At 41.8% G+C, this 20,665-nt stretch overlaps 1 protein-coding gene across 2 annotated transcripts in view; it reads left to right on the top strand.

Moving 5' to 3' along the window:
- The window catches only part of tek (TEK tyrosine kinase, endothelial), a 51,447-nt gene that overhangs the window by 22,919 nt on the left and 7,863 nt on the right, over positions 1-20,665 (top strand). For both annotated transcript variants that reach the window (XM_079496478.1, XM_079496479.1), the window contains 12 exons: positions 1,698-1,835; positions 4,553-4,678; positions 6,341-6,492; positions 11,178-11,325; positions 13,117-13,275; positions 13,661-13,795; positions 14,346-14,476; positions 15,523-15,688; positions 17,391-17,488; positions 18,601-18,678; positions 19,597-19,768; positions 20,335-20,498. In XM_079496478.1, the coding sequence (XP_079352604.1) occupies positions 1,698-1,835; positions 4,553-4,678; positions 6,341-6,492; positions 11,178-11,325; positions 13,117-13,275; positions 13,661-13,795; positions 14,346-14,476; positions 15,523-15,688; positions 17,391-17,488; positions 18,601-18,678; positions 19,597-19,768; positions 20,335-20,498 (1,667 nt within the window). The remainder of the gene's footprint in view (positions 1-1,697; positions 1,836-4,552; positions 4,679-6,340; positions 6,493-11,177; positions 11,326-13,116; positions 13,276-13,660; positions 13,796-14,345; positions 14,477-15,522; positions 15,689-17,390; positions 17,489-18,600; positions 18,679-19,596; positions 19,769-20,334; positions 20,499-20,665) is intronic.

The following is a 20,665-nucleotide window of genomic DNA, read 5'->3' as shown; positions in this document are numbered from 1 at the left end:
CTTTAAGACCCATGTGTGTCCTGACCTGAATGTACCTTGGCTTGCCTTGGCTCAAATCCTGCCAGAACATCCTCTTGTTCCTCCCATATGCCGTCTCCTTCCCTCAGCTTTCCTGCCAGTCTTAATAAAGAGCAAGGAGACACTACAGAGAGTAGACTCACTTTCCTTTGACTTAACAAAGGACCGAACAAATATATTTCTAGTCTGTCATTATTTTCAAAAATAATCACAATAAGAATGAATCATTATTTGCCAACAAAGGTAAATTCTGTCCTCATATACTAGTGTAGAGCACCAAAGTCTGACGTCAAAATCGGTAGAGGGCGCAAATCCGAGCCCCGCGGGTTCATGTACTTTTTATTTGCATTGTAATCCCCATAGGGGGGATTTTAGATCACCTCATCCTATAAGAACTGTGTTTGAAAAATAAACAAATCATCCAGGCCGATACAGCTATTTAGCAAAGAATAACGCCGAGACAGCTTGTTTATTTTTGGACCACAATGCTTATAGTAGACGATATTAAGATGACCCCATTGTATTCTCCATAGAGAAATTACTTCTGTGAACCAGGGGAGTCGAGGCAGGGACAAATTAGCCATTGGGCCAGTGGGGCCGTGGCCCAGGGGCCCTTGGCTCTCAGGGCCCCTTCAGAGAAACTGGACTTCGCGGTAATAGATTTGACGCCCTGAAAAGGGCTCCTGGGGCCCTTCATTGGCCATTCATTTAGTTAAATTTAGGTCAAAAAGATGATAAAAACACGGAAAATCATGAAAATGTCGCACGCACGCGTGCTATGGGGGCCCTGCAAAACGTACCGGCCCAGGGGCCCTCGTGAGGGTTAATCCGTCCTTGAGTCGAGGGGATGAGTGAGTGACGTCAGGACTTCGGCGCTCTATTCCTCCCTGACAATACATCCCCTGGTTATGGGAGCGTTGAATTATTTACGAACAGCTCCCTCCCTTCACATTCGTCATGATTGTATCTCACGTTTAAGGAGCGTCTGGTCTGGTTTCTTTGGAAAGCGTCCAAAAGGACCTGGGAAACTTTAGAGAGAGCTGAGAGAATGTTTGGAATGTCCATCTAACAGCCCTAATCTTTCAGCAGAATGGTGTCTACTGCAGGTAGCCTGTGTTACATTATGAGATGTCAGTAGTGTCTGTTTCTGTAGGAAGTGAGAACACATGTGAATTTCCCCACATACTACACTTTAAATGCACGTACGGTCTTCAAGACTTTTGGCTTCCTATGATGTTCCCACAACTAGGTGTGCATGGCCAACCAATAGTGTTTGAGTCAGTCAACAAATACATTCATTGGATGTTATTTGTGCCAGTGGATACTGGATATGTATGACTTGTATGTGTAAACTGTTCCGTAAATGAGCAGTTTTTGTATTAACCCATTTTGGCGGGAACCCCTTAAGGTGTTAGCATTATGTTATGCTTTAGCTATTGAAAAATAGCAGATCTACAAGCTCATAGCGCGCCACCGAGTGGCGCGCTACGAGCTTGTAGGTCTGCTATTTTTGAAAAATCGAAGAACGACTGACATAGAAACATAGCTTTTTCAGAAAACTGTCAGGATGTAGAAGACATTTTTAGAATCTAATCTCAGGTCAAAATGGGTTAAATAACCATTGCAAACCTCACAGTTTTTGACATAACTCAATGTTATTTCCATTGTGTTTGTCCCAGTGTGCGGTGGTGGTAAGTTTGGACGGTCCTGCAAGGAGTGGTGCACCAACAGCCAATGTCGCTCCCTGGTCTTCTGCCTGGTAGACCCTTATGGCTGTTCCTGTGCTACCGGCTGGAGAGGATTCAACTGTAGTGAGGGTAAGAAATCAACTTCTTATTTAATTGTATTATAGATCCGAGACTTATTATCTTGTTGTTATATATTGCACTGTTGTTAGCTATAGTCTTGTGGAGCATGCCACGTCGGCAGTATTTTGCTGCTTTAATACCAGCCTAAGGCCTCACTCAGACCTTTACTGCATTGCTGTATGCTTGTTGGATGAATGTTGTGTAGTGGCATGGCCGCCCCAATGCATTTCCAATGGGAGTCACATGGTTTGACACAACATTTGTGTTGTATGAGGGGGAGGGGCGCAGTCGAAACACAGCCGAAAGCCATACAACAGCTTGTAGTCCAAAATGTGGACTACACATTCCATTGTGACTTCCATTGGAAATGCATTGGGGCGGCCATGACACTACACAACATTCATCCAACAAGCATACAGCAATGCAGTAAAGGTCTGAGTGAGGCCTAAGTGAGTAGCAAATAAAACCTCTTGACTCTTGAACACACAGTGGTTGTTACTAGAATGGCCTACTCTACTGAACACACAGTGGTTGTTACTAGAATGGCCTACTCTACTGAACACACAGTGGTTGTTACTAGAATGGCCTACTCTACTGAACACACAGTGGTTGTTACTAGAATGGCCTACTCTACTGAACACACAGTGGTTGTTACTAGAATGGCCTACTCTACTGAACACACAGTGGTTGTTACTAGAATGGCCTACTCTACTCGAGGGCCATGCATGCATGTCACACCAGTGTTGTTTTTGTCGACTAAAACTAAGACGAAAAATGTTCGTCGACTACCTTTTTTCACTGACGAAAACTAAATGGAAACAAAATGAAAACTAAGCTATGATGACTAAAACTAAGACTAAATGTATTGACAATTTCGTCCTCAGATAAAAACTAGACTAGAATGTTAGGAAGGGACTAGTGGACAAGAGATCCAGGATAAGTCATTTTACACTTGGTTACACTTGTTAGTTATAGTTATGTTAACTTTATGAACTAAATACAGATAGACTGAAGTAATTAAAGCGTGTCATGTTTGCATGTTTGGAATTGTAACAGCTGATATATCAATATTCTGATATTAACCTGAGGGCCACATTAAGTGAAGGTGAGGGCCGCATGTGGCCCCCGGACCGCCAGTTGCCCATGTACTCTGGGCTCAGCAAAAAAAGCAATAGCTCGCCTACAAATGGTACAGAATTCTGCAGCCAGACTGCTGACAAAGAAGGCATGAACACATCACCCCTGTACTGGCCTCCCTTCATTGGTTGCCAGTACATTTTAGAATTGATTTTAATTTTGTATTGACAACTTTTAAAGCTGTGCGAGGCCTGGCCCCTACCTACATCTCTGCCATGCTAAAGCCGTACAACCAAAGTCAGGAGACAAAGGGCTCCATTTTCGTCACCGCTAAACCCCTTATCCCTAAACTTCTTTGCCTTTTTTTACTATTTTGAAAAACATTTTGAATAGTTCAACTTGTCAATCTACATTGACACGTTGTGAGCTTGTAGACTGGCCATTTTAACTATTCAAAAATGTTTTGCAAATTGGTAAAAAAAAAAGGCAAAGAAGTTTAGGGGTAAGGGGTTTAGCGGTGACGAAAATGGAGCCCAAAGTCTCCTGACTCCCATGAAACCTAAACTAGTCACCATGGGTGACCGGGCGTTCGCAGCCAGGGCTCCATACTTGTGGAACGCCCTACCCCAGAACCTGAGGGACGCAACCTCAGTGGCTCTTTTTAAATCACTGTTAAAAACCCACCTATTCACACAGGCTTTCCCCTAGATTTATTAGTATTGTCTTCACTGTGTGGTATTGTTTTATTTGTATTGTTTATTTATTTATTCTATGTAATGCTGTAATGCTTTATTGCTATTGTTTTATTCCAGTAAGTGCCTCTTAACTGATGTATTGCCTTTTTATATGCCATTGGAAAGCACTTTGTAACTGTTTTGAAAAGCGCTTTATAAATAAAGTTTATTATTATTATTTATTATGTATGACATAAAGTATAAAGAACGCAGTGGTGGAAAGAGTACTCAAATGTTTTACTTAAGTACTCCGTTACAAATAAAAGTCCCGTATTCAAAATGCACTCGATAGCCGATCTACAAGCTAAGCCGATGCTGTGAGCTTGTCGATCTGCTATTTTCAAGTGGCCGAAATGTATGTAGGGCTGAAGTGGTTAATGTATGTTTTCTAATCAAAATTTAAATCTCCAAAGTAACTATACTATAGTAACTAAAGTTTTCAAATTATTGTAGTGGAGTAAAAGTACACATTTTGGCTCTGAAATGTAGTGGAGTAAAAAGTAAATGTAGCCTACTGGAAATTGGAAATACTCAAGTGAAATACGAATACCTCAAAATTGTACTTATAAGTACGGTACTTAACCCATTTTGACCTGAGATCAGATTCTAAATTTGTCTTCTAAATCCTGACAGTTTTCTGAAAAAGCTATGTTTCTATGTCAGTCGTTCTTCGATTTTTCAAAAATAGCAGACCTACAAGCTCGTAGCGCGCCACTCGGTGGCGCGCTATGAGCTTGTAGATCTGCTATTTTTCAATAGCTAAAGCATAACATAATGCTAACACCAAAAGGGGTTCCCGCCCAAAATGTTTTAAGTAAATGTACTTCGTTATCCACCACTGAAATAAAGTAAGTTATGTCAAATGATTGATTATGTCAGTTCCATCTGTGATACAACTGATCTATATTTTTGTAGCATGTCCAGAGGGCCTCTACGGAGCCGGCTGTAAGCTGAGCTGTGACTGTGGGGAGAAGGGAAGATGTGATCGATTCAAAGGCTGCATCTGCCCGGGAAGGCATGGAGTTAAATGTGACAGACAAGGTAAAACTCAGACACACATATACTATGTATTGTCCTTTTTGATGGCTGCTCTGTAACTGGTTGAACTTGAATTAACATTTCATCATGGAGCATTCCAAAGCTTGATGTGGAGTTTAGGCCTGACGTAAAAAAAAATAAAGAATATATATTCAAAGATTTGTGCCGCACTTTCACGATTTTTCAAAAATAGAAGACCTACAAGCTCGTAGCGCGCCACTCGGTGGCGCGCTATGAGCTTGTAGATCTGCTATTTTTCAATAGCTAAAGTATAACATAACGCTTAGTGTAAAAGCAAGCAGTTATGGAACTTGCCCACTAATGGTATAGCCTATACTCTACCATATAGAGAGTATGCGCATGCTTAAAGTGAATCGAGTGGCAAATCGAGTGGCAAAGCAACAGGCAAAGTGAGTTTAACATTGTTTAATGTTGTTTAATGCAATCAGATATGACTTTTCTGTGTGGATGTATGGGCTGTCAAGGCCAGAAAGTAGTTTTTTGCCACTCAGTAGGCGTTCCTGCATAACTTCCTGGTTTGATGATGATGTCACACGCATATTGGGTACATAAGATCCACAATTTCCAAATGCTTCTGTATTCAGAAATTGAGGAATAAATTGTCGCAATTTCGCAATTTGAAAAGTGTGGTTGCCGCAGTGGCTTACATAGGCCCCTCCCACTAATATTGTCAGCCAATTACAATGTAATTGTAATTCTGTAACGCTTGAATAATTGCTTTTGCTACAACCTCTGTCCAATTTTCCTTGACTCCTTGACTCTCTTGACTCTCTTGAAAAGTAATTAGAAAATGTCTTTGACGCTTGAATAGTTTGGTCTTCTGCCCCTGCAAGGGAATTCATGTCTTTATAAACGATTGTAAATCATAGATTGGTTACGTAACCAACAACAGTCAATAAGCTACTACAAACGTCATGCAAAGCTCGGCCAATCACAGTGGAAGTTAGGTAGGTTACTCCAGAAGAATAATAAAGTGTGACAATAACTATAGTCTGGTACTGATTATGATAACTAGTTGCTTTTCATCATCGTGCTTTACAAGTAACAATGATAAAAAGGTAAATAAAAATGAGAGAAAGACATTGAATAGACGTGCTTACAAAGGAGAGACAGCTAGTAGGAAAGTCTGTGAAAGATTTCACGTAAATTGCATGCTGCGTTCATGATTTGAGGCTTTTTGTTTCAAAAGGGCCAATCCTGCAAACTTTGAAAGCCAATGTTAGCCAATTAGGATGGACTATGAAATATCGGACAGATCCATCTTGAACACATGACTATAGAGATAGTGTGGAACGATTTGCGGGATTTCTGGACAGAATCTGGAGGAGTAATATCAAAAAATGTGTTTTCAAAAGTCGGCCTCCTAGTGGCGCTATAACAGGCTGTTCTGGAAATTTTGGGAAAGAAGTTCATCGTTGGCATCCAGGAGTGTGTGTGCAAAATTTGGCATCGACCGGGTTAACGGGACGGACGGACACACGGACGGACGGACGGACGGAGTGCAAAACACACTCTCTCCCCATGCCTTCGGCCTGGTGGAGACAATGATGGTTGCATATTATTACAATAGCAGTGCACGTAGTATAATAGTCCAATCATACATTACAGTATGTTGAATGCAATGTGATTTTTGTGCTGTTTCAGACAAAGCTCCATCAGTCGTGAGTGATCTACGTGACACAGAGCTGAATGCTGGCTCCCAGAGTGCTTTCACTGTGAACTGTTCAGCTTCTGGGCAACCAGCTCCGCTGCATGGAGATATTATACTGCTGAAACAAGACAAGACTGTTATAAAGGTAAGACTAGTAGACCACTAACAACACTCATCATCAACATCTAACTAAAATGCGCCACGTCTCTCTCTCTGTGTGTGTGTGTGTGTGTGTGTGTGTGTGTGTGTGTGTGTGTGTGTGTGTGTGTGTGTGTGTGTGTGTGTGTGTGTGTGTGTGTGTGTGTGTGTGTGTGTGTGTGTGTGTGTGTGTGTGTGTGTGTGTGTGTGTGTGTGTGTGTGTGTGTGTGTGTGTGTGTGTGTGTGTGTGTGTGTCAGGGCCGGATCTACCATTTGGGCACGTAAAAAAAAAGCTCCACAGAACATTTACCTGCTAATCCGAATGAAATAAATGGTGTCTAAAAAGATTAGTGTTTTATTGTTGGTGAGAAGGGCAGCTGAAAAGGGCAATTGTGTGTAAAGTAGCAACAATGCGCTAAATTGGGTCACTCTGGGGGGGTAGGCAACCGGAAATAGGCCAATATAACGGCATAAAACTGCCCCAAAACGGCTCCAAAACAGCAAAAATGTTGCACGCGTGTGAAGGGGGGCCCTTCGAGCTTCTGTGCCCAGGGGCCCTCAGAGGTGTTAATCCGGCCCTGCTTTACATGTACTCTGTCAGTACATGTAAAGTGTCTTGAGACAAGTTAATAAAATTGAATTCAGGACACATTGTGATTAATACATGTTAATAATGTGAGTTGAATTTCAGAATACTAAGTGAGAAGAATATTTCTGGACTATTAGTATATATATATAGTCCTAAATGTTCCTAAATATTTTGTAGGAAGATACTAAGACACGAGACAAGAGCAGCATCTGCGTGCTTTGCTCTGTAATCCTTTTATTGCGAGGAAGGTAAGATGGGAGGCATAAAATTGTTCCAGCAGGTCAGGCGTGGAGGAACACGAGAGGATTTTAAATTCCCAGTGGGAAAATAACTTGTTTATTCGTCATAAAAAGACTTGGATCTTTCATTATTGAAAGTGACCGGCAGAGTTATCGCTTTGATCTGGTACCAGGAGAGTTGGCCATGTTTCAGATGAATAAAGGATATTGCAATCTCTCGATCACATCGCGTTGGAATTTAATCCTGGCCCACATCTCGTCCATTTTATTTATCGATGTAGTTTCGACTTTTACAAGCAGGATACGGGACAGAGCAGGTCGAGGGCGCTTTTAGATCCCAACCTATTTCGGACCTATGTTTTACTTTTAGTCGACTAAATTAGAAATTACCAACATTTTAGTCGACTAAATCTTCAGTTGATTTAGTCGACTAACATGTATTTTGAGCGAGCGGCCGTGATGCCATTGAAATGCCTGGTTTATACTCTAGCTGTATGCAGATAGCAGATCTACAAGCTCAGAACGTGTCGTGCTGGAAATTAAAGGTATATTCAGTGATTTCGCTTAATTAAAATATCACTTCTTTTTTTGTTTTGTTGTGATAATCCTCCCTACTATAGAGTGTGCTGACCATATAAGGAGTTCCTCTCTGTCCCCAGTTAACCCCTGGGGTCAAAAAACCTTAGGTTTCGTTTTTGGCTAGGTGGCCAAGTCTTCATCCAATCAGGATGAGAGGGGCCTTCCGCCAATCATGATTGAGCAGAGGCGGGCCTTTGTGCGTGCTGTTGGCCTGTCGCGTGTCCCCCCACTGTAGAGCGTGTGCATGTGCACATCTTGCTACCGGGGCGGACCGGGGTTTTTTCCAAATCACCCAAATCACTGAATGCTCCTTTAAGTAAAACTAGTAAAAAACAAACAAAAAACAAATAGTCTGAGCTATCACGATGGCGCATCTGAACATGGTCACACCGTATTAGTGTAATGCAGTGATTCCCAAACCTTTTCACGTCAAGGACCCCCAAATGGACACTAATGATCCCACGGACCCCCATTAGAAAGGATATGCCAGGGACCCCCCATAAGAGAAGATTTTTACGGCTCTAGCAGTGATTCTCAACCCGTTTAACTTCAAGGACCGCCAGTTTTACATGCATTTAGGCTACAGACGCCCATTTAATGGCATTTCTACAGTATCTCTGGGACCCCCAATTTATATTGTAAAATCAAAGTAAATTTAACTCTGAGAGTGTACAAATGGAACCAAATTGACCCATTAGGGTCCATTTGTCCCCCTGGAACGGCGTCAAGGACCCCTAGGGGTCCCCGGACCCCACTTTGGGAACCACTGGTGTAATGTAGATCCCATACAACAGATGGACGTCCAGCTTGCACCCGATTGGTTAGTTACAGTCCATAGCCTTGGGGAAGCGCGCAGTATTCCATAGCCTGGACTGACAATTGGCCAGTGATTATTCACAAACATAGTTTGTAATTTAATCAACTAGACCTGTACGTGCCCGTCGGCCGGCCACCGGCCTACTTGAGAACGATGCAACTTTGGAACCTAATAATACCTGTTGTGTACTTGTCATAGCACCCGTTTTAACTGTCTGTCTGTGTCCCACATGGAGATCTCTGTTGTATCTGCCAGTCTGCCTGTGTCTGAAGAGGGCAAACTGACTGACTGTGAAAAGTGGACTGGTTAAGTAATCAATTGTCAGGTGTGGGGTTGAGGCTGGAAATTGCGCAGGTGAGGGGATTTAGGCGGATTAGGCCCACTGGCAGAGCCGGAGCAGAGCCTTTTGTGGTGGTTCTGGAGAACCGTGGGTCCGACCGACTCAATACCACACACACACACACACACACACCAGGGCCGGATTAACACCTCTGAGGGCCCCTGGGCACAGAAGCTCGAAGGGCCCCCCTTCACACGCGTGCAACATTTTTGCTGTTTTGGAGCCGTTTTGGGGCAGTTTTATGCCGTTATATTGGCCTATTTCCGGTTGCCTACCCCCCCAGAGTGACCCAATTTAGCGCATTGTTGCTACTTTACACACAATTGCCCTTTTCAGCTGCCCTTCTCACCAACAATAAAACACTAATCTTTTTAGACACCATTTATTTCATTCGGATTAGCAGGTAAATGTTCTGTGGAGCTTTTTTTTTACGTGCCCAAAGTGCCCATATGGTAGATCCGGCCCTGATGTAAAGAGATCTCATCCTGAGCAAGCTGCAATTTTGCGACAATGGTAACAAACAACTCCCCCTTAGGAAGAAACGACATCTGCCGACATCTGCCGACATCTGCCTCGACCGCGCCGGTCGAGGCAGATGTCGGCCCTTGGCAAGTAAATTACATGATCTTTATACAAGATGGTGTGTGTAGTCAATGTGCGTCAGAGCCTTCTATTGGAGAGTTGCGTCAATGAGAGGGGCAGAAAACTGCATCGAAATAGCGACAAACGCTCATAGACTCAATGACGCTCTCATTATATGGCTCTGCTGGTGTGTGTATATAGATTATCCACCAGGCATCAACATTTTTAGGGATGCACCGAAAGGGGAATTCTTGGCCGAAACCGAATATACAGTAGGAGACAGTTGGCCGAATACCGAATATCCGAATATGATTAATATTATATATCTTTTTTCCTATACCATTACTGTCATGGCCGTACCTTAAAGCTACCTGATTTATGGCAAAATAAATGGTTATGGCAAAACTTAACTTAAATAATAATCACTAGTATGGGTCCATAAAACATTTATTCAGCTCTTTTGAATGCATTAATTGCATACACTATTCGGTGTATGTATTTTTTTTGCCATTTTCTGCTGAATATTTTCTGCGGCCGAATATTCGGTGCATCACTACTAAAAAATCATTACTGTCAATGAGGACAATTGCTGGTGCTGGTTTTGTCTATATGAACGTTCTAGGTATGTGTGTCACATACAGTACATTGGGCGGAAGATTAAAACATCCACACACTGGTTTGAAGCTCCCAAACAATTGTATCAATGGTGCAACATTTCGAACTTATACTGTAGGTCTTCATCAGGCTGATGTTAACCTTCAATTTCAGTGGTTCTCAAAGTGGCTGCTGTGATCAAGTCCAGGGCTGCCACAGAGAATACTTATCATATTTGGAATTCTTCAATATCATTCTAGTCCACGCGGCGGACACAGCTCCATGTATAACTACAGTACACCAGGCTATTAACATTGTGACGTTATCTTTGTCTTAGTGGTGACAACATGACAACGATGAGTTCACTGTCCAAAGATTTGTCTCAATACAGGCTGTCACTCTGGTTGCGTTTTCATACATGTGCACAATCAAAACATTGATGTGGAGTTTAACTCATTTTGGCCTGACGTCAAAATTAAAAAAATGTCTTCAAAACAGTTTTCAGTTTTCTGAAATACCTATGTTTCTGTATCAGTGGTGCTCAATATTTCATATCAACGACCCCAAAAATTATATGTAATTGGCCTCCGACCCCCATCTGAAAATATGTAGTTCCAGGGACCCCTCAGAAGTTAAAAACGTTCGCTCTGAAAATATATATATTCCAAATTTGCGCCACATTTTCACGATTTAAAAGAAATAGCAGACCTACAAGCTCGTAGCGCGCCACTCGGTGGCGCGCTATGAGCTTGTAGATCTGCTATTTTTCAATAGCTAAAGTATAACATAATGCTTTAAAACACCAAAAGGGGTTACAATTAAAGTCCACATCATTTCACACGCCCCCCAGACAGACAGAAAGATGGAGGGAAGTACAGTAGTTGTATGCCTCCTTAGTGCTTGGTACAATAAACGTTATTTGATTGTCCTTTTTTCTGTCATTTCCATACAGGCGTTTGACACAATGAGTACTATTGGTGACCAGACCACGTCTATTTTCAGAGTGGAAAAGATTACCATTAGGGACAGCGGACGCTGGATCTGTCAGGTCCGCACCCAGGCGGGAGAGGTGGAGAGAGAGTTTACCATCACCGTCAAAGGTAATGTGCATGTTCATACAGTGACCTGTACTGTACTGTACTGTACTGTACTGTACTGTACTGTACTGTACTGTACTGTACTGTACTGTACTGTACTGTACTGTACTGTACTGTACTGTACTGTACTGTACTGGTGGCTCAGCCAGTTTGCACAGAGACAATAACATTATGCCCAGAATCTCTAATCCTCCAGATAGTGGAAAAAGGGTAGTGAACACAATAAAGTACCACAGACGAAAAACAGTCTAAGTCCAAATTTCATTCTGACCCCTCCACGAAAAGGCCTCGTTGTCCTGAACCCTTATCTATCATTTATACATTATGGATCAATAGTGTGGACTTAGACTGTTATTCATCTGTGGCATTCAATTGTAGGTATAGTGGCAGACATGGACAGCCAGGGTATTACAATTTAAACACCATGAGATGTCATGTACTGTCACTGAAGAATAATTTCATATCGTAGTTGGATTGAAAATAGAGTGAAATTGTGGGTCTCACTCTCAAGAGGATACACATGGAACAGTATAGGTCCAATGTACTGATCTCATTGATCTGTACTGAGTCATGTCTATGACTTCAAAATTGAGCAATACTTCCGCCTGATCAGAGCCCCTTTTACTTCCATTATGAATAAAACCACCCGTGTGAACTGAGTGGTGTAAGGTCTTATATAGCCTGTCTGACGTAATGAAATCATGTCTGACGTAATGAAATCACACCCGGGTGAACAGGGTGAACATAGCAACCATGCTCATTTTTTCTGCACTAACAAAGCCAGTTGTAGGAGTGGTTTACACCACTCAAAAAATAAAGTGAAATATATGGTGAGAGCAGGAGTGGTAGCCTGGCTAATAAGCCAGGCTTATTAGCCAGGCTACAGGAGTGGACCTGGTGAGATGTAGGAGGGGCAGGAGTCAACCCACAGAGCCTAGTCCTTCCACGTGCCAGAATCTGGTTCTCCCAGTCCCGGCAGAGTAGTTCCGGAGCAACGGATTGTGTGGCCTTGCTCATTCCCTGATGGACTGATCGAGGGTAGCTACTGGGACGTAAGTCGGGATTTGATCAACCCCGGCTAGGTCGTCGCCCTGAGTGAGGAGTATGATGTTGGTAGACCCGAAACCCCGTTGACCTCAGGGTACATCACTGAGGATACGTCCCAGGTGCATCAATGCAATGTATTCTTCGTTAAATACTAGTTCAGTATGAAACGTCAAGAAAGGGAAAATTACTTCTGTCTTCTGTTCTACTGGCGCCTGACGATATTATGCCAAAATATATGCCAGAATACCAGAACTGGGCATCCTTCACACCGCAGGGAGGACAGTTAAAAAGTGGGAGTAACTCTCCCACCTTTTAACTGTCCTCCCTGCTGTGTGAAGGGGTCAATATTTGAACCTTGTTAAACATTAAGTGGACATCTGTTTTGGGATCTCTTCTCTTCTCTTTATTTATCTCTGTCAACAATCCTCCCTCATTCTCTCTCCTCTTCTCTTTCGCTATATCCCACTCCATCTCTTTGGGACGGCGGTGGCTCAGGGGTAGAGTTTCCAGATGGTGACTGCAAGGTCGCCACCAGTTCGAACCCGGGCTCCCCCAGAGTTAGTGTCGAAGTGTCCTTGAGCAAGACACTGAACCCCAAATTGTTCCTGATGTGCTGGTTGGTACCTTACATGGTTTCTGCCGCCATCGGTGTATGAATGTGTGTGTGAATGGGTGAATGTAATGCACAATCTATGTAAAGCGTGCTATATAAATGCACCATTTACCATTTATCTCTTCCTCTCGCAGAACCCCCCACCCCCCAGTATCCGCCAGTCCTGAATGCTAGCGGACCGTACCACTTGTCTGTCTGGGTCAACGTGGACCAGTTTCTGGGTGACGGACCTTTGAAGTCTGTCAAAGTCTTCTACAAACAAGTCAACACTTCAGTGTGGCACTCTGTTGAAGGTACGGAAACCATACAGTAAAAATTCAATGTGCTTATTTACAGTAACTCCGACAGTGTACGAATGGACCCTTTGTTATTGTGAACACTCCAGATTTCACTGTGCATATCTTAGGTTTTAAAAATTAAGTTAATTTGCTGTCATTGCTATTGTGTAAAAACATTTTCTTGATGTCCAGTACTGCAAACATTTATTCTTTTGCTTTCATTGATTCCACATTTCTGTATTTCTTTGCCTCTCCTGGGGCTGGTTTCGAAGCCTATTTTATTTAACCGTAGCACACTTTATATGGGGTCTATGGGGGCTTCCAGCAGACTACTTAGTAACCACATGTGTGTCTCCTGTATTTGTCTCTCCTGGTTTGGGCTTCAACATCTCTCTCTCAGTGGTTGCTCGGCTGGTTCGATTAGAGAAGCTGCTCCCTAGCAGCCAGTACGTGGTGTTCGTACAGTTGAGTCGGCATGGCAACGGCGGGACCGGCTACCCCGGGCCAGAGGCAGCGTTCAGCACCATGATGCTAGGTGACTTTTACACATACAGTACACACATCCTTGTATGTCTGTCCTGCATGCGCGCACACACACACACACACACACACACACACACACACACACACACACACACACACACACACACACACACACACACACACACACACACACACACACACACACACACACACACACACACACACACACACACACGCTTTTTTGACCAGCCTTCACTGAGTGGTGATTCTCGATCCACACTGTGCGATCAAGTATAAGTCATTTTACACTTGGTTGCATGCTGAAAATAGCAGATCTACAAGCTCACAACGCGTCGACTAAATCAGTCGACTAAATCAACCACAAATTTAGTCGACTAAAATCTCATAACATTTAGTCGACTAAAACTAGACTAACACTAAAACATTCCAGGTGACTAAAAATGTGACTAAAACTAAATGAAAACTATTCAAAAGACCTTGACTAAAACTAAAATCAAAACTTGCTGCCAAAAACAACACTGATGCCTACGCAATTAACCAAAAGTCTCCCTCTTGTCACCATATATCCCACATGGCTGCAGACCTGCCGCTCCCCACGTCTCTCCGTCTGGCTGCGGTGAGCCAGACTTCGCTCCGTCTCTCCTGGGACTCCGTGGGGGTCCAACAGAGCTCCTTTAAGGACCAGTGGAACTACGTGGTCACCTGTCTACAGGTAACGGCTTCACAGAGGATGTGTAGACGGACATCCCAACCCTAGAACACTAAACATGGGGGATTTTCACCCGGGACGATTATATTATTGCAATTTTCATAATGTTGCTGATGTCTGAGTTGTGTGGGTCTTTCAGTACCTTCATGATGCTCAGTGACATCATAATGTTGCTGATGTCTGAGGTGGGCGGGTCTTTCAGTACCTTCATGATGCTCAGTGACATCATAATGTTGCTGATGTCTGAGGTGGGAGGGTCTTTCAGTACCTTCATGATGCTCAGTGACATCATAATGTTGCTGATGTCTGAGGTGGGCGGGTCTTTCAGTACCTTCATGATGCTCAGTGACATCATAATGTTGCTGATGTCTGAGGTGGGCGGGTCTTTCTGTACCTTCATGATGCTCAGTGACATCATAGAAGGTAGGTTTGTTTCCCTGCCCACATCTCTGGTTTTTCCTACAGGCAGGTGTTCGGGTGAATTTCACCCGTGTTTAGTGATAAAATATTTTTTTTTATTTTTCTTCACTGGACCAATCTCACATGTCTTAGGAATGGGTGGACCAAAGGAGAAGTTCCCAACTTAATTTCTCTTTTTTTAGGAATATTTTAAAAATAATATGTACGTTTTTCACCGATTTTGAACCCCCATGATAGGGCCCCCCAATGATTTTTTTTTGTGTGAAAATCATGATGAAATATTAAAGAAGAGTACCTCAAGTTGCCATGTATTTCTGTACTTCAATATATCTTGATGAGAAATATTTTTTTATGGAATATTTTATATTGGGTAAAATATACCCGTGTTTAGTGATGGTGTAACTAAAAGTGTTACAAAGTGTTAATTTAACTCAAAAATTGGATACAAATGGATAAATTAGCACTGATTTTATTGGTTCCACACACGTGTGATTGTTATTGTTTCCACTGTGGAACAACAACACATTTCTATGTTTCTGTTTTTGTCTGTCTTGTCTGCAAATTCATGGATGAATAAATTATTAGTCACTATATTGACTTATGGATGTCGACTAACTGACTTATTTCAGAGTTCGGATCCTAACCGTGTCCACACTGAGCATTTACCGGCTAACTCCACCGGCCTGGAGGTCAACGGCCTGCTGCCCAGACACAGATATGAGTGCAGGGTGAGGACCGTCACCAAAGCTGTCGGTCAAGACAGCCGTCCAGTCACCGCTTGGACACTCAGTAACGGTAATTAGTTTCAGCTGTTTCTCTCCCCCCAGTGGTTTTGTTCAGAGAATAGATGGTAGATACTAGGGGTGTAACGATATAGTAACTGCATTGAAAAATCGATTTTAATTTCATGAATTGAAGTATATTGAATTGAAAACAGCAACATTGATTATGTATCGAATCGTTTTGCTATGCAAATAATCGATTGTATCAATACTACATTTTTGTGTGTGGTATTTAGCAATTTTTAGAAGATAAAAGAAAAAGAGGGGATTAATTACTTAGTTTAAAATAACTCCCCCCTGTCAGGTGTAAAGGAGCAACTTGGACACTCAGGCATGGAGGAAGCATATGAGTTCAAGTCCGTTGCTCTCCCCATGTCCCCCATATATGGGGACTAGGTTGGCGGAGGGTGTGTAGAGCCCAGGATCACATTAAATAATTGACACAGGGGTGAAAAATGGGTTACAAAATTGTGGGATAAAAAAATGAATAAAATAAAATAATGTCAATGTATTTTAAATAGTTACTGTATCGATTTCAAATCATTGAATCGTATCGTATCGTATCACCATAATGAACCAATATCGTCCATGTATCGTATCGTCAACCATGTATCGTGATACGTATCGTATCGCTGTTAAAATGCATCGTTACACCCCTAGTAGATACAGTACAGTAAGCCAGTGGTTCCCAAAGTGGGGTCCGCGGACCCCCAGGGGTCCTTGAGGGAGTTCCGGGGGGTCACCGCAGCTAAATGATAGTTTGGAATCAAATGGACCCTTATTGGACTGTAATCTTTTCAAATGGGGGTCCGTGGGGCTAATTAGTGTCAATTTGGGGGTCCTTGACATGAAACATTGGAACCACATATAGATCTACGGATAGCATCATATAGCCTACAGTATGTACGGTATATACAGTCTACAGTATGTACACATTCATTGGTTATTTTGTTGTTAATAATCGTGTGCAGTCACTTTACAACAACTTACATGATCAGGACTAGAGCAGTGGTTCCCAAAGTGGGGTCCGGGGACCCCAGGGGTCCTTGACGGAGTTCCAGGGGGTCCCCAGCTAAATGATAGTTATAGGAACCAAATGGACCCTTATGGGTCTGTAACTCAGAGAGTGTACGAATGTACACTCATGTACATCTCTCTCAGTTAAATTTACTTTGATTTTACAATATAAATTGGGGGTCAGAGATAGAAATGCCATTAAATGGGGGGTCCGTAGCCTAAATGCATGTAAAACTGGCGGTCCTCGAAATTGAACGAGTTGAGAATCAAACCAAATTATTTTAGGGGGTCCCCAAATTATTTAAAAAAAATATATATATATTAAATTTTATTTTCACGATTTTTCAAAAATAGCAGACCTACAAGCTCGTAGCGCGCCACTCGGTGGCGCACTATGAACTTGTAGATCTGCTATTTTTCTATAGCTAAATTATAACAATGCTTAAAACACCAAAAGGGGTTCCCGCCCAAAATGGTTTAAGGTTATTGTAGCAGTCAATTTATATTGGGGGTCGGGAGGGGGCGGGGCGGGGGTCCCGAGACGTTGCCAAAGCCTTTCCGGGGGTCCCCGGCCAAAAAGGTTGAGAACCCCTGCAGTACAGTACAGTACAGTACAGTACAGTACAGTACAGTACAGTACAGTACAGTACAGTAACTATATAGTAATACATTGTGTGTGTGTGTCTATATGTCTCCAGTGTTGCCTCGCCCTCCCTCGAACATCATGAGCTGTAACATCAGTGACACGTCGTCCATTATTACCTGGATGTTACCTGAGGGACACTCCATTAATAAGGTATATTACTGTGTTTGGGTGTCAGTGTTGTTTTTGGCAGCAAATTTAGATTTTAGTTTTAGTCATAGTCTATCTCTTCAATGCTTTTCATTTAGTTTCAGTCACATTTTAGTCACCTGGAATGTTTTAGTGTTAGTCTAGTTTTAGTCGACTAAATATCACAAGATTTTAGTCGACTAAATCTACAGTTGATTTAGTCGACTAAAATGTATTTTGGTGGGCGTTGATGCCATCGTAATGACTGTTTTTGTCATCTTTGAAGTTTAAAAAATATATATATATATTTTATCCTTTAGATGGATTTAAAAAGCATTTTTTAGAATCGGCCTCAGGTCTAAATGGGGTAATATTGAGTCATATATTTATGTTTGGGTGTTTAGTGTATTCTATGTATTGAGTCATATATTTATGTTTGGGTGTTTAGTGTATTCTATGTATTGAGTCATATATTTATGTTTGGGTGTTTAGTGTATTCTATGTATTGAGTCATATATTTATGTTTGGGTGTTTAGTGTATTCTATGTATTGAGTCATATATTTATGTTTGGGTGTTTAGTGTATTCTATGTATTGAGTCATATATTTATGTTTGGGTGTTTAGTGTATTCTATGTATTGAGTCATATATTTATGTTTGGGTGTGTAGTGTATGATGTATTGATTCATATGTTTGGGTGTGTACTGTATTCATATATTTATGTTTGACTGTGTATGTATTGATCCATGTATATTTATGTTTGAATGTGTATGTATTGATCCATATATATTTATGTTTGAATGTGTATGTATTGACCCATGTATATTTATGTTTGACTGTGTATGTATTGATCCATATATATTTATGTTTGACTGTGTATGTATTGATCCATATATATTTATGTCTGGGTGTGTATGTATTGATCCATAAATATTTATGTCTGGGTGTGTATGTATTGATCCATATATATTTATGTTTGACTGTGTATGTATTGATCCATATATATTTATGTCTGGGTGTGTATGTATTGATCCATAAATATTTATGTCTGGGTGTGTATGTATTGATCCATATATATTTATTTTTGACTGTGTATGTATTGATCCATAAATATTTATGTCTGGGTGTGTACTGTAGGTTCTGATTCGCTTCCAGGACACAGCTGTGCCTGACTTCCGCCAGGTAGCAGAAATCACTGTCCAAGAAGAATACCAGGTAATAATCTCATATTCATCTTTCATATTCATATTCTAAACACTCCATGCTACTTTAATGCCCCCTATACGGCTACGTCTATACATATACAGTATGCGTTATGTTTAGTCTGAGATTTATTGGAGCTTGATTAAATGCAAATATACTTTTTTTATATAGGATATTCTATTTTTCTTTGCAATTGAAACTTTGCAAATTAAATAACAAATTACTAACCAATTACTTGTTTAGCAGATATTAAAAAAAGTAAATAGTCTGTGCTAAATGTAGGTATTAGATTGTGAAAGATTATTAATTTGTAGCTGACAGTGACTGACGAGGTACAGCTTCAGTGTCTTGCTCAAGGTCACGTTGTTAACGTGAATAACATTATCTGCTGCAGCATTTAAACCCGAAAAATGATATTTAGACATTTGAATTAAATTAATTAATTAAATTACTCGAATGAAACCAAATCCATACTAAATTAACTAACCGAACTATTAACTCATTTAGACCTGACGTCAAAATTAAAAAAATGTCTTCTAAATCCTGACAGTTTCTATGTCAGTGGTGTTCAATATTTCATGTCAAGGACCCCCAGAATTATGTGTAATTGGCCGCCGACCCCCATCTGAAAATATGTTGTTGTATGTTGTTCCAAGGACCCCCCAGAAGCTAATATTTGAGTTAAAAACATTCACTCTGAAAGAATATATATTCAATGATTTGTGCCGCATTTTCACGATTTTTCGAAACATAGCAGACCTACATACAAGCTCTAGCAGATCTACAAGCTCATAGCGCGGCACCGAGTGCCGCGCTATGATCTGCTATTTTTCAATAGATAAAGTATAACATAATGCTTAAAACACCAAAAAGAAACTATTGTGTTTCATGTAATCTGATGTGATGTGTAATGTGATCGTGATGTCGCAGCTCCAGTCAGGTCAGCCTGATCAGGTCCATTATCAGCCCAGTCACTTCCAGCTGAGGGGACTGAAGGCTGACACGTCCTACCTGGTGGAGATGTGGAGCGAGAACAACATGGGAGAGAGCGTGGAGAGGCCTCACATCAACATAAAGACGCTCACTACACAGGAGAACAGCCGTAAGATCTGCCCACCCACTCCACCCACCCACTCCATCCGTTTGCCCTTTTAATAATGACTATACCCTGTACGTGCTCTTTTTTTTCTAATGTTGCTTGTTTTCTATGGGTATACGGATGGAAATGTTATCCTGCCACTAAACAACCCAATCCACACACATTTGGGTTTGGGTCAATACTCTTGGGTCTTGACTACATAACTGCAACATGTTTGGGTTCAATTTCCACCTCAGACTTCTATTACATTTTATTTATCCCTATTTTCTGTACTGTCCTTGTTTCTGTACTGTTCTTTCTTTCTCTGCGTGCGTGCGTGCGTGCGTGCGTGCGTGCGTGCGTGCGTGCGTGCGTGCAATACGAAATGATAACAAATCGAAACAATCACAAATTCCACTTATAACATGCACAACAATGAACAATGCAGCTTCCTCTTGATGAGCAAAGAAGATGAAAGTGTTCTGTACATTCATTCACTGTACAGTATGCTGTAGAAGTGTAAGAGTGGCCATACCATGTGACCGTGTGGTCAGCGGTCAGGTCAGTGAGCTCTCTGTGTGTTTCTCCAGGTCTGTCCGGTGCTCTCGCTGGGGAAGGAAACATGTTGGTCTTTGCCATCCTGGGCTCAGCAGGGATGACCTGCGTTACAATCCTGTTGGCGTTCTGCATCGTTCTGCAGCTGAAGAGAGCCACCTTCCAGAGACGAATGGTGCAGGCCTTTCAGAACATAGTGGTGAGTTGGTGTTTAGGCCTGACGTCGAAATAAAAAAAAGTCTTCCGAAAAAATATATATTCAAAGCTTTGTGCCGCATTTTCACGATTTTTCAAAAATAGCAGACCTACAAGCTCGTAGCGCGCCACTCGGTGGCACGCTATGAGCTTGTAGATCTGCTATTTTTC

The sequence above is a fragment of the Electrona antarctica genome, assembly GCF_951216825.1.
Source record: "Electrona antarctica genome assembly, chromosome: 3".
Lineage (NCBI taxonomy): Eukaryota > Metazoa > Chordata > Actinopteri > Myctophiformes > Myctophidae > Electrona > Electrona antarctica.
Note: the sequence above shows the minus strand (reverse complement) of the source record. Positions and strands in the feature narration are given on the sequence as shown.